Source organism: Paramormyrops kingsleyae, chromosome 12 (assembly GCF_048594095.1).
Source record: "Paramormyrops kingsleyae isolate MSU_618 chromosome 12, PKINGS_0.4, whole genome shotgun sequence".
Taxonomy (NCBI): domain Eukaryota; kingdom Metazoa; phylum Chordata; class Actinopteri; order Osteoglossiformes; family Mormyridae; genus Paramormyrops; species Paramormyrops kingsleyae.
The window spans coordinates 24,928,302-24,944,478 of record NC_132808.1 but is presented as its reverse complement, the minus strand read 5'-3'; the positions used below and the strand labels follow the sequence as shown (position 1 = coordinate 24,944,478).

Genomic DNA, 16,177 nt, shown 5'->3' with positions numbered 1-16,177 from the left:
TGTGGATTAATTTCGATTAATCACGATTAAATATCATTCATTTTTAATCTATATTAATCACATTTAATTTTGCATGAGCAAACACACTCAAGAAAAAAGGGAATATATATGCACTTAACATGTTTATTGAACATGCATTCCATCTGCCACAGAAGTGCAATACCATGTACCCATAGGGCTGGACAATAATTCGATATCAATATATATCGCGATATAATTTTTTTCAATAACGGTGATACGATTTTTAAACACATTTCCGATATTTCAATATACATATATACTGTATCATATAATATACAGTATATGAATAATCAGCCTGTTTTAGTTTAAATGGAAATATATTATTGTTAATAAGCTGAGTCTGAGAGTTTTATTTATTTGATAGTTTATTTCACATTTCTTGTTTGTAAAGGCTAAATACAAATAAAAATGAACCTTATTTTTTTTGTACTGTTTTTATTAAAAAAAAAAATATATATATAACTTTAATAGGAGGAGCCTGGAGGTATTATAGACTTTGCAAATTCAGTTTGCAGACATCCATTGTGTGTGTCCTCGGCAGTTTTTTCCAGAGGCTTTTTAATATTGTCCATATCGATATCGGAATTATTTCGTATCGACCAAAATTAAGAAATATATCGTGATATAAATTTTTGCCATATCGTCCAGTCCTATGTACCCATATCAAAAAGCAAGATTTTTTGCTTAGCCGGACAACTTGTCGGATTTAAGGTACCTCAGTTTAAATGGTCTTTATCTTCGTTCGCTTACAATTAGCACGAACTACCGTAAATCCGACAAATAATCCAACTAACCATGAAGTCCAATTCTAGCCTGGTTAATTGCCATTGTTAGCAATATCAGTTGATAACACATTACGTGCGGTGCTTTACATATAAAACTCCGTAGCAATACAACCACAGATAAGTTGGACGGTATAGCGTGTGCGACCGATTTAATGAGCCACAAATGTTGAAAGTAGTGCTTAAACAGTATAAAACTAAAACTTTCCCTTCTGTTGATAAAGGGCGCAGCCATCTAGGATTCTGAACTCGGGATCCTCTGTGCTGCTCCGAAATATTTCTCGGATCTCCGAGAAACTGGAGTGCATGTCGTCACTTCCGGCTTCAAAACTCCGGAATCCGACTCGGAATACGAGTTCCGAGGGCAAATGGAACGCACTAAAACTGCCCGAAATGGGTTAACAGAGACATTTCAGGGATTTTTAATCATTCTGTGCTGCACATGGGTTAATTGCGTTAAAAATTTTAATCAGATTAATCATGATGATGGATTAATCCGCGTTAACGCGTTAATTTTGACAGCCCTAATATATACGTATATATATATACATATGTATATACATACATATATACATATATATACATACATATATATACATATATACATATACATATACATACATATATACATATATACACATATACATATATATATACATATATATATATATACACATATACATATATACATATATATATATATATATATATACATATACATATATATATATACACATATACATATATACATATATACACATATACATATATACATATATATATACATATATATATTTACATATATATACATATATACATATATGTATATGACAAAAACTTGAGTTATTTAAACGGTTTGGCGAAATTTCTGTCAGATCCCGCCCGTGCCATCGCTGACTCCAGAGAGTATTAAGCGTTGTCACAAAGAACATCCGACGTGTGGGAACTGTTCAACAAAAGATCGTTCTGTCGGATGAAATTCCACGGTCTCACTACTCATGTCATGTAATAAATTTTATAAAGCCTATAAAAATCATGTCTCAGGATTCCAATTTATTCCAAAATAATTCAAATAAAAGCGTACCCTTATTGCAAAGGTCAAACATGAAATGCAGTGACTGAAATTGGAAAAATAATCCGTTACAATAATATGAAGAGGAACATTTTTTATAATTTGTTTAGTCACAATCTTCTTTGTAAATTTATTAGTAAAAAGCAAAGACAAGATATGGTTATTTTTGCAGAACATTTCACACAGATGTGATTGAAAATATTTTAGAGATCAAATAATACAAAATAATGTCATACAATAAGAATGACACAATAACTCAACCCAGAAGGTTCCCCGTTGGCTATGGGGATCGAACCAGGAACTTTTGCAGTGTAAGGCACCAGCATAAACCACTGTATCACTGTGCCACTGTATTAGGCATTTGTATCATTTACATAATTTATGCATTTAGTCTGTGTGCAATTCTTTGCCAAGCCACCTCCCTGCCTGTATTTATGGCCACAGTATTGCCTTTTTAGAGATTACATCTTTGTATTCTTCCTACAGCTCCATCAGCAGCATTTGTTCTGCAGTGGAAAAAACACCGCTCTCATTTCCGACTCATTTGATTGATCTATTGTCTATCCATTCATCTGGGCTTCTTAAATATCTCGGTTGTGTGCAATAAGTGAGACTATGCAAGTCTGTCTTATATGAACCTTGATTAGTTAAAGCTGAACTGCGTTAGTGGAATGACATGGGGCTAAGTTTACAGATGCCGCTAGTTTGAGTCTGACTTTTTGCGGGAAAGTCTGGCTTTCTTTAGCTACTTTCATGGAATACCCCACAGAGAAACAAAGAATTCTTCTTTATGTGCTTTATTTGCTTCATCAAATAACACAGAAAGTAATTGTGGGGAAAAAGTATAAAAGTTTAGCATAATTTAATGAAAAATCTATTCCTGGCTCCATTATTGAAATACATTTTATTTAAACCACTAACATGATTATTTTCCCATGCAGGAATTACAATGTGGGATCTTGAAGACCTTAAAAAAGACTCGGATGAAAGAATTCAGCACAACACAGAATTCGATGTCATTGCATCTGATTCTGTAGAAGATAAGGCAGGGGCTCTAAATTTTGATGCTTCACTAAAAGCAAGTTTCTTAGGGGGACTGGTTGAGGTTGATGGATCTGCCAAATATCTTAAGGACACAAAGGCTTCAAAAAAACAGGCACGTGTCACCCTGAAGTATAAAACAACTACGAAGTTCAAGCAGCTGTCTATGAGTCACCTTGGACAAGGAAATGTTAAACACCCATATGTGTTTGAGAAGGGAATAGCGACACACGTGGTTACAGCAGTGCTGTACGGTGCTCAGGCATTTTTTGTATTTGATCGAGAAGTTTCAGAAACTGAGGACCAGCAAAACATTGAGGGGAACCTGCAAGTGATGATAAAGAAAATACCAAAATTGTCAGTTGAGGGGGAGGCTTCCTTAAAGATGACAGACTCTGACAAAGCTACTGTTGATAAGTTGTCTTGTAAATTCTATGGGGACTTTGCTCTGAAACAGAACCCTGTTTCCTTCCAGGATGCTGTAAAAGTATACACAATACTTCCAGATCTGCTGGGTGAAAATGGGGAAAACGCTGTGCCAGTCAGGGTGTGGTTACTCCCCCTGGAAATCATAGATTCTTCTGCTGCCAGAATAGTGCGTCAGATCAGTGTCAGATTAATAAATGAAACACAGAGTGTGATAGATTACTTCAATGATATAGAAATGCAATGCAATGATATTACAAAGAGAAAGGTTATTTCTTGCTTTCCTGAGATTGGACGAAAGATAAAATCCTTCAAGAATATGTGCTTGGAGTACAAATCAGTGTTTCAGAGATCTTTGTCAAGCATTTTACCATCAATTCGTGGAGGTGGAACAGAGGAATGTGTGCTTACAAACATCCTAACAAAGAAGGAACAGTCTCCCTTCAATAGCAATAAACTTAAGGAATGGCTGGACTGCAAAGAGCAAGAAATCAGCCTGCTCCAAGTGTACACTGATATGATGGAAGACACAAAAATTCTGGCAACAAAGAGCGAGCTTCAAAGTGAAATCTTGAAAAATAGAGATAAGAATGTAGTGTGCTTTGCATTCACATCACTGGGTGAGGAGGAGCCGTATCTGTCCTGCTTGCGGAGTCACTTAAAGGCTCTTTCAACTGCAAAGCTAACAGAACCAACAGAAGAAGATGGGAAGGATGTTGAGCCGTGTGAGTTTTACTTCTCAGATGCCGTGTCAGAAAAAATGAACAAACAAGTATTCCTCTTCATAGATTTTGCAAAAGCAAACAAGGAGAACAAGACAACACACTTTATATCAGCATCCATACCTAACGATGAGCACAAAGGGGCAAGTATCTACCTTTACAAAGATGGGATTAAAAAAAGTGACCATTTTGAGCCTCCGTCAAAGCCAGAAAGACCAAATGCATCTGACATCACCCATGACAGTGTGACAATAAAGCTGAGTCACCCCCAGTATGGATCCAGTGAAATCACACACTACCTGGTTGAGTACTGTGCTTATGAGTCAGATGGTTGGCAATTTATTAAAGTACCCAAATCCAACCTAGAATGTACTGTGTCTGGGCTGCTTCCCCACACAGACTACAGGTTCAGATACAAGGCAGTGTGTCCAGCAGGTGTCAGTCTAACCAGTGAAGCTGACAGCATTAAAACTTTGCCCACAAGTCCTCCTGGGAAGCCAAGACAAACATATGTAGACTCAGAGGAGATTGTAGTTTCTTGGACAAAACCTGATTCAATTGGCCATGGTGTCAGCATAGAAAACTATGCTGTTGAATACAGAACTGAAACAAATGAAAATAAGGTAGACTGGAAAACAAAGACTAGTAAAGGTGAAGTCTTTAAAATTACTGGGTTACAGCCAGATACAGCATATTATATTAGAATTATGTGCAATTGTGGTGAATCTGGTCAAAGCAAAGAAAGTCTGACAGTCTCCATTTCAACATTGTCAGAAACCACAACAGTAGCTGAAAAGATGAAACGAGAGAGTGACTGTCTTAGCTTGGAAGATAAGTATGCTCAGTGGTCATGGAAGTTAAGAAAATATTCTTTGGAAACACAGACCAAGTTGAAAAACCAAATTGGAAGCAACCAAATTGTGGATGTCAATACCACAGATCTGATTTCTGACTTTGATGAAATTTATATTGCATTAAAAAGGGAGATTGAAGCACATTTCAAAGAAGACAAACATGCTGAAATGCTCATTAAATGGAAAGGGAATGTTGAAAACCGATTTGAGAGCCTGAAGAATGAGCTCATTGAAGAAACCCATAAACAATGCAAAATGCTAACTGAAGTTAAGAGAGGTATGTCAGAACTAGATCAGAAAAAATCACTTTATGAAAAAAACCTGATGCAAAAAAGCAAAACCATGGCAACTTCTTTGAAGTTGAAGGACAAGAGGCTCACTGATAAACAAGTGGAGGAAGCATTCAATTCACTCTGGGTTGAGTGGGTAGCTGAAATAGCAAAAGATCAGCTGCCTGATAAGCCAGTGCATATAAAAGCTATAGTGGAGAGGATTCTGTGCTCTCGCTTCCAAAAACAGGCAGATATCATGAACAAGATTAAAATAGTATCTGAAAAAGGAATGTTTGAATTTACAAAGAAAAAACATATCAGCCAATCTTTCATGGCAGCAAAATGGGAAAGTTTTAAAGAACAATATGGAATGGGGATTCTCCAGGAGTTTGCTGAAAAACTCCACCAAAATGTGAATCACATGGTTGATGAAAACATTAGGAAAAAAGAATTGGAAAAGATAGATTTCAATCAAAATTTCATATTTGAAATACTAGGTAATGTTGAAAGACATATTCAGGGATTTGAGCGCAATGAAAATGTGAAATTCACATATGAATACAGAGTTGACTTGTCAGTTCTTGTTTGCCTCGGTTCTGTCCAGAGGTTTCAAAAAATGCACGAGTCATTCAAGAAAGCTAACAATCCGATAACCTACCTGCAAAGTGAAAGGGAACAGTACTTCCAGATGTTCCAAAACTATTGCAAAGGAGCCAACTCAGTGAGAATTTTTGCTGAATTTTTATTCAAAAACATTCTGCCTGCAGTTGAAGAGGCAATTTACAATCAAATTAAGTTGCAAATCATTGATATTATGAAATGCAGCAACCCAGCATTCAGTGGCAACAGATGCAACCTTGAAAATCATATACTGAGTCATCTTGCAAATAAGAAGAAATCTGAGTTCTACAACGAATACATTCACAACCTAAAGTTGTATTTTAAAAGTTTTATTGGAGAACATGTGGAAAGATTTTGTGAAGATCACAAAAAACTGCAGGAGATGCTTCATGGAAATCTAAAAGAAATGAAACTGCACATTTTACGCACCAGCACAGAGGCATGTGATGAAGTGAACCTGAAGAACGGCAATGCATCCATGTGGCTCGATCATTTCTGTGCAAAACTTGGGGCCCACATGGTCATAAACAGGGAGAGTCTGACAAGCATTCAGGATGAAGACATTAGTGATACAAAGTTTCTGAAAGAGATGATGGCCAAGTATCTTGAAGAGGTGGTTAAAAGTGAAAATATGAAAATGGTTGATGCATCTTCTCAGCATTTATGCCTCTTAAAGGAGAAAATAACAGAGATTCTTTTTAAAACAGCTTGAATGATGTTGGGCTCAGTGCCCTTTCTGCAAGGCCATCTGCACAAATACTACATGTAACCACAGTGGTGACCACAGGGTTCAGTTTCACCGGTCCTGTGCTATAGGCAGGGGCGTTTCTAGGATTTTCATTTAAGGGGGGCTCAGCCCCCATAGATGTTTAACACATATTTGGCTTGTTCAGAATCAGTACTCAAATGAGTCTTCCCTACCCTAAATGTTTTTCACGATCTGGGACATTATTTGATACAATACAATATTTATTACAAAAAGAAACAGGATTTTTCTATCTCTGCATTGAATGCTGTCTGTCACTGTTTTTAATCATTTATGTGCATAACTCTATGGCAGTTAATGCCATGCACTGTGTAATGTTTTATATAGACAGTTAGGTTTTCCAATTAAAACAGCAACAGCATCATTGTTTTATAAAGTAGACTATACACTCACCTAAAGGATTATTAGGAACACCTGTTCAATTTCTCATTAATGCAATTATCTAATCAACCAATCACATGGCAGTTGCTTCAATGCATTTAGGGGTGTGGTCCTGGTCAAGACAATCTCCTGAATTTTGAGTGTGGCATGGTTGTTGGTGCCAGACGGGCTGGTCTGAGTATTTCACAATCTGCTCAGTTACTGGGATTTTCACACACAACCATTTCTAGGGTTTACAAAGAATGGTGTGCAAAGGGAAAAACATCCAGTATGCGGCAGTCCTGTGGGCGAAAATGCCTTGTTGATGCTAGAGGTCAGAGGAGAATGGGCCGACTGATTCAAGCTTATAGAAGAGCAACTTTGACTGAAATAACCACTCGTTACAACCGAGTAGGGATGGCACGGTTCATGAAAAAAAACCGAACCGTTCGGTTCGCTTGTCTCGGTTCGGAGCATGCATGAGTCGCACGGTTCGACGGTTCATGACATACGCAATGTAGCCTCGTGCCCCGTATGTGACGTCAGTGTGTTTCCCTTTCGCGCGAAAGAATAGGCTATATGCACAGAGTGGTGTGATGTTGTTCCGGTAAAAATTCAGCCAGCTAAGTAATTTCAGGTAGCCTTTCGTTTGCTGAGTTTAGCTCGTGTTTTCGGCGTTACCACCCTGTCTCTGAAGAAAACGTTTAAATTTCAGCCAACCGATAGCACAACATCTGAACACTGTTGTGCGCCTTTGTTGTGTGACTTTATTTAATGTGCGGTTAGGCACTTTGTTAAAGAAAATTAAGTTATCTGTGACAAAGCACTCCAGTGAGTGCCTCGATCGTCCGCTCATTGGTCCCCTACACAACTGTGCATATCCCTTATCACGCAACGAATGTAGAACTTGGTTACAGACATCCGGTTGTTGCCCCTGGTCTGCGACCGACGCCTGTTTCAGATTGTCATGCCAACCTGTACCCTGGTGCATCTTCACAAACCGTTCCCTCACCCACCACTCTGCACATGCATACAGACTTGCCTGTGCCACCTTCAGACATTCCTGCCAAGGTATCAGCAAACCAAGGCTTTCTACCCACGGCTTATGGAGGTCTTATGCAGACTCATCAGGTGAAAAATGTTCAAGTCTTCACTGGCAATGCGGACAGTAAGATGTTGGTGGAGGACTGGATTCGGGATATGCAGTATCTCCTAGAAGCAATAGAGCTCCCCGCCCATCTCCGTTTCTCCACGGTGGTGCGGCACCTGAGTGGTGAGGCCAGAAAGCTTGTCTTAAACCTACCTCCTCAGGAACAGACCCCTGAGAAAGCATTTGAAGAGCTGAAGGCAGAGTACAGCGATACACAAGGCTCCTTAGACCCATTAGCGGACTTCTATGAGCGTAGCCAGAAAGCAGGAGAGTCTGCCTGCTCCTATGCTATAGCACTAGAGGCAATATTAAGGGCTGTAGAGGAGAGTCAAAGAGGGGGGAGACCGTTCCCTGATCGCGATAGTAAGCTCACGCGGCAGTTTTTACAGGGACTTACTGATGAGGAGGTATATGCCAGAATTGCACCCATGAAGCCCAGGCTCCTGAGCTTCCGAGAGTTGAAGGCTGAGCTCCGGAACTTAGCAAGAGAAACTAGAAGGGTCCAGTTTCAACACAAAGCGAAGAAAGCATATGCCCAGGTTCACATCACACCAGAGTGTGCTGTAAATGAGAGGGCAGAGAGAACTAGATGTAAGTCGGAATTATCAGAGTTGACTGAAATGGTGAAGAAACTGGCTCTTACCCAAGAGGAACAAATGGCTAAATTGTCTCGTTTAGAATCAACAATAACCTACCATACTCCCATCCAAACTGTACAGTCATCTCTGGGAAATAGAGTCCAGAGTTCAATGGTGACCTGTCACCGGTGTGGAAAGCAAGGACACATAGCCCGAGTCTGCCGAGCAGTACTTTCAGATTCTAGTTCACCAGCCGGAGCTCGTCAACCCCAGCCAGCAGCAGGAAATGCACTGGAATCTTCTCAGCATTTAAATGCCTAGAGCCCATGGTCTCCGGGGCAACCATGGGCAAGAAGCAAGGACCCCACCCACAGGTAAAAAAAAATGGCACTGGAGGAGAGGAGACGCCCTTAGTGGGCCCCAGGAACAAGGGAAAGGTGGAAGTCAATGGAATACAATGCAGGGCGCTCATTGACTCAGGCTCACAAGTAACAACAATGATCTACAGTTACTGGCGTAACCACCCCACCCTGCAGAGCCAAAAGTTACTGCCCTCTGAAGTTCCAATAGAAGGTGCAGCCGGTCAGACTATACCCTACTACGGTATCCTGTATGTTGACTTGAAAGTATTGGGGAATGAATATAAGGCTGTACCTACCTTTGTAGTTCCTGATTCTGATTACCGGTCCTCAGTTCCAGTGCTGGTGGGAACAAATGTCATTCGCGCCTCCAGAAGCCACCTTCAAGCAGCGTATGGCCAGCAGTTTCTTCACTGGGTCAAAGAGGATCACCCAGAGTGGTACACAGCTCTACTGGAGGTCGAGAGTGCAGAACAATGTAAACTGAATGGTGTGGTGGGTCCTGTTGTGTACACAGGAAAAAAGGTCTACATTCCTGGTGGGAAAGAGATGGATTTAAGGTGTAAGGTTAAAGTTGGGCCACAAAGAAAGACCTATACGGTCCTGATGGAAAGTCGGGCCTCCCTGCAGCTCCCTCAGGGTCTCTTGGTCGCTAAGGTTTTGGCAGACGTGACGGGGGGCTGTGCTCCCGTCAGAGTGATGAACCTGTCCCAGCACACTGTCACTCTTAAGCCATACACACACCTTGCTGTGGCTGTCTTAGTGGACAATGTGTTAGAGTTTACAGACTCAAGGCTGGGTGAATGTCACCATGATGGAGGAGGAGAGACATGTCTGAGTCTTGATCAGGTGGTGGCAAGCTGCGATGTGGATCTGACTGAAGCAGCAGTGGAGAACGAACACTAGCGCACTCTGCTTAAGGAGCTGGTGGAAAGGAATGTGAATGTGTTCTCCATGCACCCCATGGATTATGGTCATACCAAAACAGTACAACACGAAATCCCCTTGGTTGACTGTAGACCCTTTAGGTTGCCCTATCGCAGGATTCCCCCTTCTCAGTGGCAAGATGTGAGGAGACTGTTGGCAGAGATGGAGACAGCTGGAGTCATCCGGCCTAGTAAGAGTGCATATGCTTCCCCTGTGGTGGTGGTGACCAAGAAAGATGGGTCACTAAGGCTCTGTATTGACTACAGGAAGCTCAATGCCTGCAGCACAAGAGATGCATTTCCCTTGCCTAGAATAGAGGAGGCTTTAGAAGCTCTCGGACAAGCTAAGTACTTCTCCACACTTGACCTTACATCTGGTTACTGGCAGGTAGAAGTGACTGAGCATGACAGGCATAAAACTGCTTTCAGCACTCCCATGGGTCTCTTCGAGGCTAACAGGATGCCATTTGGTCTACAAAATGCCCCATCAACCTTTCAGAGACTTATGACTTGCTGCTTTGGAGATCTGAACTTCACCCACCTCCTGATTTACCTGGATGACCTCATCATTTTCTCCAAAACCTTCGAGGAGCATCTGGAGAGACTGCAGTTGGTGTTCATTCGGCTCCAGGAACATGGCTTGAAGTTAAAGCCATCAAAATGTCAGCTCGTGAGGAAGGAGGTGCAATATTTGGGCCACTTTGTGTCGGCGGAGGGAATCAGAACAGACCCAGAGAAGGTCAGCAGGGTTAAGGGTTGGGCGAGGCCCAGGAATCGGAGAGAAGTACTGCAGTTCTTGGGATTTACAGGATACTACAGGCGCTACGTGAAGGGCTACTCAACTTTGGCTGCTCCCTTATACCGTCTTACCTCGGGTGACCCTAGGAAGAAAAAAGGGGGCTACAGAAAGGTTCAGGCCTTGAAAAGCCCTTTTGCTGGACCAATAACTGTGAAGAGGCATTCCAGGTCTTAAAGGAACGGCTCACAACTGCACCAATGCTGGGCTATCCAGACTACAGTTTACCGTTTGTTCTTCAGACCGATGCATCAGGAGTGGGGCTAGGTGCTGTATTAGCTCAGGTTCAGGGAGGCACTGAGAGGGTCATAGCTTATGCCAGTAGAGGCTTGAGCCCACCTGAGACAAGATATCCTGCACATAAGCTGGAGTTCCTTGCTCTCAAGTGGGCTGTCACAGACAAGTTCTATGACCACCTCTACGGCCGTCGTTTTTCTGTTCTGACGGATAACAACCCCCTCAAATACGTGATGACCTCAGCCAAGCTGGATGCCACGGGTCAGAGGTGGGTCGCCCAACTATCCATATTTGACTTTGATGTCCAGTATCAGAGAGGTCAGAATAACTTAACCCCTTGGGACCGGTGTTCCGGGCAATTCAGTTTCCCTATGTTTCCCCTGTCGCGCGCTGATTTGTACACGGTTTCGCTGTTGTTTTCATGTCTTTTTACGAAGCTCTTGAGGTAAACAAGCCATATATTTTAAAACATCACATGCCTTTTCGATGTTTTTTGTTTTTACAGATAATAAATTTAAGTATTTCATTCGCTGGATAGACATATTTCTTGATAAAAACGGTATAGTATTGCTTATAAGACTATATTATGGGCGACGATCTACTGTATTCACATGTAATAATGTACCTGAGCGACTTTCAGACATCTCACATACATATTTGCCTAAATATTAGGAGAAACATTATTTCCTGACATCCAGGATATTTGGTTCCCCCCTGTTAAAACAGGTATACAGCAACTCTGGGCCTCGCTACTAATAACAATACAGTATTCACATGTAATAATGTATCTGAGTGATTTTCAGACATTTCACATACCTCTTTGCTTTAATATTAGGGGAAACATTATTTCCTGATAGACAGGGGAAACATAGGGAAACCGAATTGCCCGGAACACCGGCGATCCCGCCGGCGGGATCTGACAGAAATTTCGCAAAACCGTTTAAATAACTCCGCGAGTTTTTGTCATATACACATTTTAAAAATACTCTCAGAAACCTTGGACGGTCTACTTTTCAAATATATATAGGTAGAAACTAAATATATTTTTACAGCTTCGTGATACGAATTGAAAGAACAAGAGTGACTGACTTAAGCGTCTGCGTCTCGAAGCGGCTCTGATCACCCACCCACTTGCAAATCGTGCTATTCGCATGATAATAACATGATAATCCGACAGTTAGTATTGGGTAAAGAAATATGTGAATACGCCCATTGTGACCGAAATAAACAAGAGCACATGTCTGGGTAGTGTTTACACTGATCGGCTACAATATAGCACACGGATACGTCTCTGCCGCTGAAGCTTTGCGCCAATGTTGCCACTTTCAGCAGCGAAGCTCATACCTGTGTTCATAGCTCAGTGGGCTAAGCCTGTGTGCCTGCAATCACGTGGTCGCCGATTCAAACGCAGCGTATTTAGAACGTGAATAGCGATCTTCTGCTGAGAGCGGTCCTACACGCTCCCGACGCAAGTAAAACAAAGAAAGATGACATGATTTGCTTTTTTGCCTATTTAACCTAATTTTAAAAACCTTAATACTTCTGACAATGGAAGTTTTGAAAAGAAGACAGATAACGGATTTAGTCAGTGTTTTTTTCATGATTCTACATAATGATTTCAGCGAGATATAAACTGAAATACACGAGAAAGATACGCGGTCGATGATGCCCTCGTCCCCAGAGCGTCAATAATAGTCACTGCATCATATTTATCGCTTTCTATATTTATATAGTCACAGTTTTTCATTTTTCATTCCATCTATCAATAAACTGTGAAAGGGATTTTATTGTTGCTACTTTTCTTGCGTTTCAAACTGCCTTTCCAAAGTGATGGGTGTGGGGTGCAGTGACATTCCAGACTGATGGGCCATTGACAGTATGCAAACTACTACAGGTGTGAGGACACCTATCTCATCAATATTCATTGTGAAGACCACTGACTTTGAGAAAAAGAGTGTCACTCTAAAGTTCTAACACTTTAGTAATCAAACCATATAAAATTTCTGAATGTCACTTTCACCTATGTGTAGCCAACCCCTGTGTCTATAAGCTTCAGAGCTCAAAAGTCTTACCTAGAAATGTCTATAATGTGATTTTTTACAATTTCTCAGCATGTCTGAAAATAGGTTTTTGAAAAGTACATGTTTAAAGTTGATTTTAACAAAAAATAGAATAATAACATTCTAAGAGGTCTCAGATTATTGGTGCTGAGTTTGTGCTGAATAAAAGCAAATGTATCACTTTGGGATAAATGTTTTTAGATAGGTGAAATATTTTAAAATGTCAAGGCATGTCAGACTACCTCGAAAGTGGAAAAAAGGCCTCAGGCCCCAGGGGGTTAAACGCTGATGCCCTCTCTCGTATGTCCAACCAGGAAGTCACAAGGGTTCTACTAACCTGCCCTCAGCAGGTGAAGGTTGTTGAACAGAGGCCAGAAGGGGGGGGACACAACCAGGAGTTAGAGAGCGTTCCTGAGGAGGATGTGGTAGTTGTGAAGGTGTCTGAGACTGGTCAGTCTTTGGAGTCTGGTGAACCCTATAGGGGTGTCGGGACAGCGTCACTGCCAGCCATGACTACACAGGAAATCCGTGCTGGGCAGACGGACGACCCTGTCATTGGTCCTGTCCTCTACTTTAAGAGTCGGAATCAAAAACCGAGCCGCAGTGAGCGAGTGGGAGTTGGGGAAAAAGGAGGCCTTCTCTTAAAAGAGTGGCGGAGGCTAGTGCTAAGAAATGGTATTTTGTATCGTCATGTCAAGGACTGTCAAAGGGGAGTGGTGGAGCAGCTAATACTACCTGAGAAGCTACACACATCAGTCAAGATTGCTCTTCATGATGACTCGGGACATTTAGGTTTTGAGAGGACATTGCAGATGATAAGGGAGAGATTTTACTGGCCAAGAATGTTCCAGGAAATCAAGGCTTGGTGTGAGCAGTGTGAGAGATGCTGCCTCAGGAAGACCCCTACTGCTGGCCTCAGGACTCCACTTGTCAGTATCCACAGCAGTGCCCCTATGGAGCTTGTGTGTATAGACTTCCTGTCCCTGGAGAAGTCTAAGGGTGGTATAGAGAATGTACTCAATGTCACAGACCACTTCTCCCGCTACGCTCAAGCTTACCCTACTAAAGACCAAAAAGCAGATACTGTGGCTAAGGTACTGTGGAGAAATTTCTTCTGTCGCTTTGACTTCCCTGTGAAACTGCACGCTGACCAAGGGCGCAATTTTGAGAGCACAGTTGTGAAGGAGCTCTGTAAGTGTGTTGGTATCACCAAAACCCGCACAACCCCATACCATCCTCAGGGCAATGGGACCACAGAAAGGTTCAATCGGACCCTTCTGAACATGCTGGGAACGTTAGAGCCTCACCTGAAGCCACGCTGGCATGAATATGTGGATGCCATGACACATGCCTATAACTGCACACGGCACGACTCAACCGGTTACACCCCATACTATCTAATGTTTGGGAGGCATCCCAGGCTTCCCGTCGATCTGATCTTTGGGCTCCCTACCGCTAATACGTCAGGTGGATACAGTGACTATGTTCAGACTCTTCATGACTGTCTGTCACAGGCCTACACCCAGGCTAGTCAAACATCTCGACAAGCTAAGGAACAGCAAAAGAAATATTATGACAGGAAAGCTGTGAGTCATATCTTCCACCCAGGGGATAGAGTTCTGGTCAAAGTATGCCATGTGGAGGGGCGACAGAAGCTAGGAGACAGATGGGAGCCACGTCCATACAGTACATTGTGGTGAAGAAGCAACCCCACCTACCAGTGTATGTGGTACAGCCAGAGAATGGTGGAACAGAGAGAGTGCTCCACAGCAACCTTCTTACACAGTGTATGTTTCTTCCAGTTGAGCAGGCCGGTGTAGTGCCAATGGAAGAGGAAGGATCAGACACAGAGACAAGGGGGGCAGGTACTGAAATAGATGCCGAGGAGAAATCGGAGGGGGACGGCACAGAGGTGACTGACAGTAGAATTCTATCCAGGACAGAAGGTGGAGAGGATGTACACAGCAGCACAGAGATGGACATGGAGGGAGGACCAGTAAGTGAAAGGGTGGAGGGTACTGCAGCAGTCAGTAGTGCCAACTTACCTTTGTGTCCCGGCGCTGCCAGGAGAAATCCACCAAGAAATCGGCAGCCCCCAAGCAGACTATTGTGTGAGTCCCATGTCACAAGAACAGAGGATGAGCAGCAGAAAATAGAAAAAGGGTGGAGGTTGTGGCAAAGAGCCAAGGCAAGAAGAGTGACAGGGTGCACTTAGAGTAGGTAACAGACGCATATGCATATATTCACATATACACTTCTAATTTAGTCTTGTTGGTTTTGGTGATTGTGCTGTATCGTGTGGTGGCAGGTGGTCTTAGTCTTGTTTTTGTTTTGTTCTGATGGCTGGGGCGCCATCAACTAAGGAAGGGGTAGATGTAGGGCAGTAGTTCTGATGCACCGCTATTTTGGCCATTTTACATTTATATGTTCGCTCTGGGACACCGTATTCCATACGCGGGTTTAGAGCGGATGGCATTTTTTTTCCTTTAGTTTGCTCTCGCTACCCCGAAAGGTGAGCATTGTTAATGGCCGCTCTCTTTTCATATTAGAATGACAGAGCTAAAATTGCCCACCCATCCAGTTGAATATATTCTGGTTAATGTGAGGTTCGGATGCAGACCGTTTGGTTTGGGGTATTTTGATGTTTTGGTACTGAATTATAATTTGTAGAGGTCTACCGATATTGAATTTTACCGATACCGATAGCTAGGTTGGTCCGTACTTGCCGATAACCGATTAATTAACCGATAGTTTTTAAAATGGATACTGGATTTAAAAAAAAAAAAAACTAAATTAAAACACAACACTACATGTAAAATAGTACTAAACTTTATTACAAAAACCAAACAAAAAAACAGTACTGAATCATGAAAATGTGCTATATGAAATAAATATGAATATATTAATAAATATTGAGGTAAATTAAAGACATGCTTTCAAACTGAAAGAAAAAGTAACACTCCAAATAAATAAAAAAAAAGTTACATACAAAATGAATTATAATAATAATTATATAATTATATATAATATTAATTATATAAATGTATATTATATGTGTAGTCTCCCACTATATTTGCTTCTATTTTGAAAACTTTTTTCTCTCTCCATAGGCAGAGGTTGACCAAACTGTTTGT

General features: G+C 41.6%; 1 protein-coding gene across 1 annotated transcript in view; it reads left to right on the top strand.

The window, feature by feature from the left end:
* LOC111855619 (uncharacterized) overlaps positions 1-9,930 on the top strand; it is a 23,809-nt gene extending 13,879 nt beyond the window's left edge. The window contains exons 3-6 of the mRNA XM_072718473.1: positions 2,817-4,590; positions 4,648-4,715; positions 7,899-8,678; positions 8,939-9,930. Of these exons, the coding sequence (XP_072574574.1) occupies positions 2,817-4,590; positions 4,648-4,715; positions 7,899-8,678; positions 8,939-9,930 (3,614 nt within the window). The remainder of the gene's footprint in view (positions 1-2,816; positions 4,591-4,647; positions 4,716-7,898; positions 8,679-8,938) is intronic.
* Positions 9,931-16,177: the final 6,247 nt, after the last annotated feature.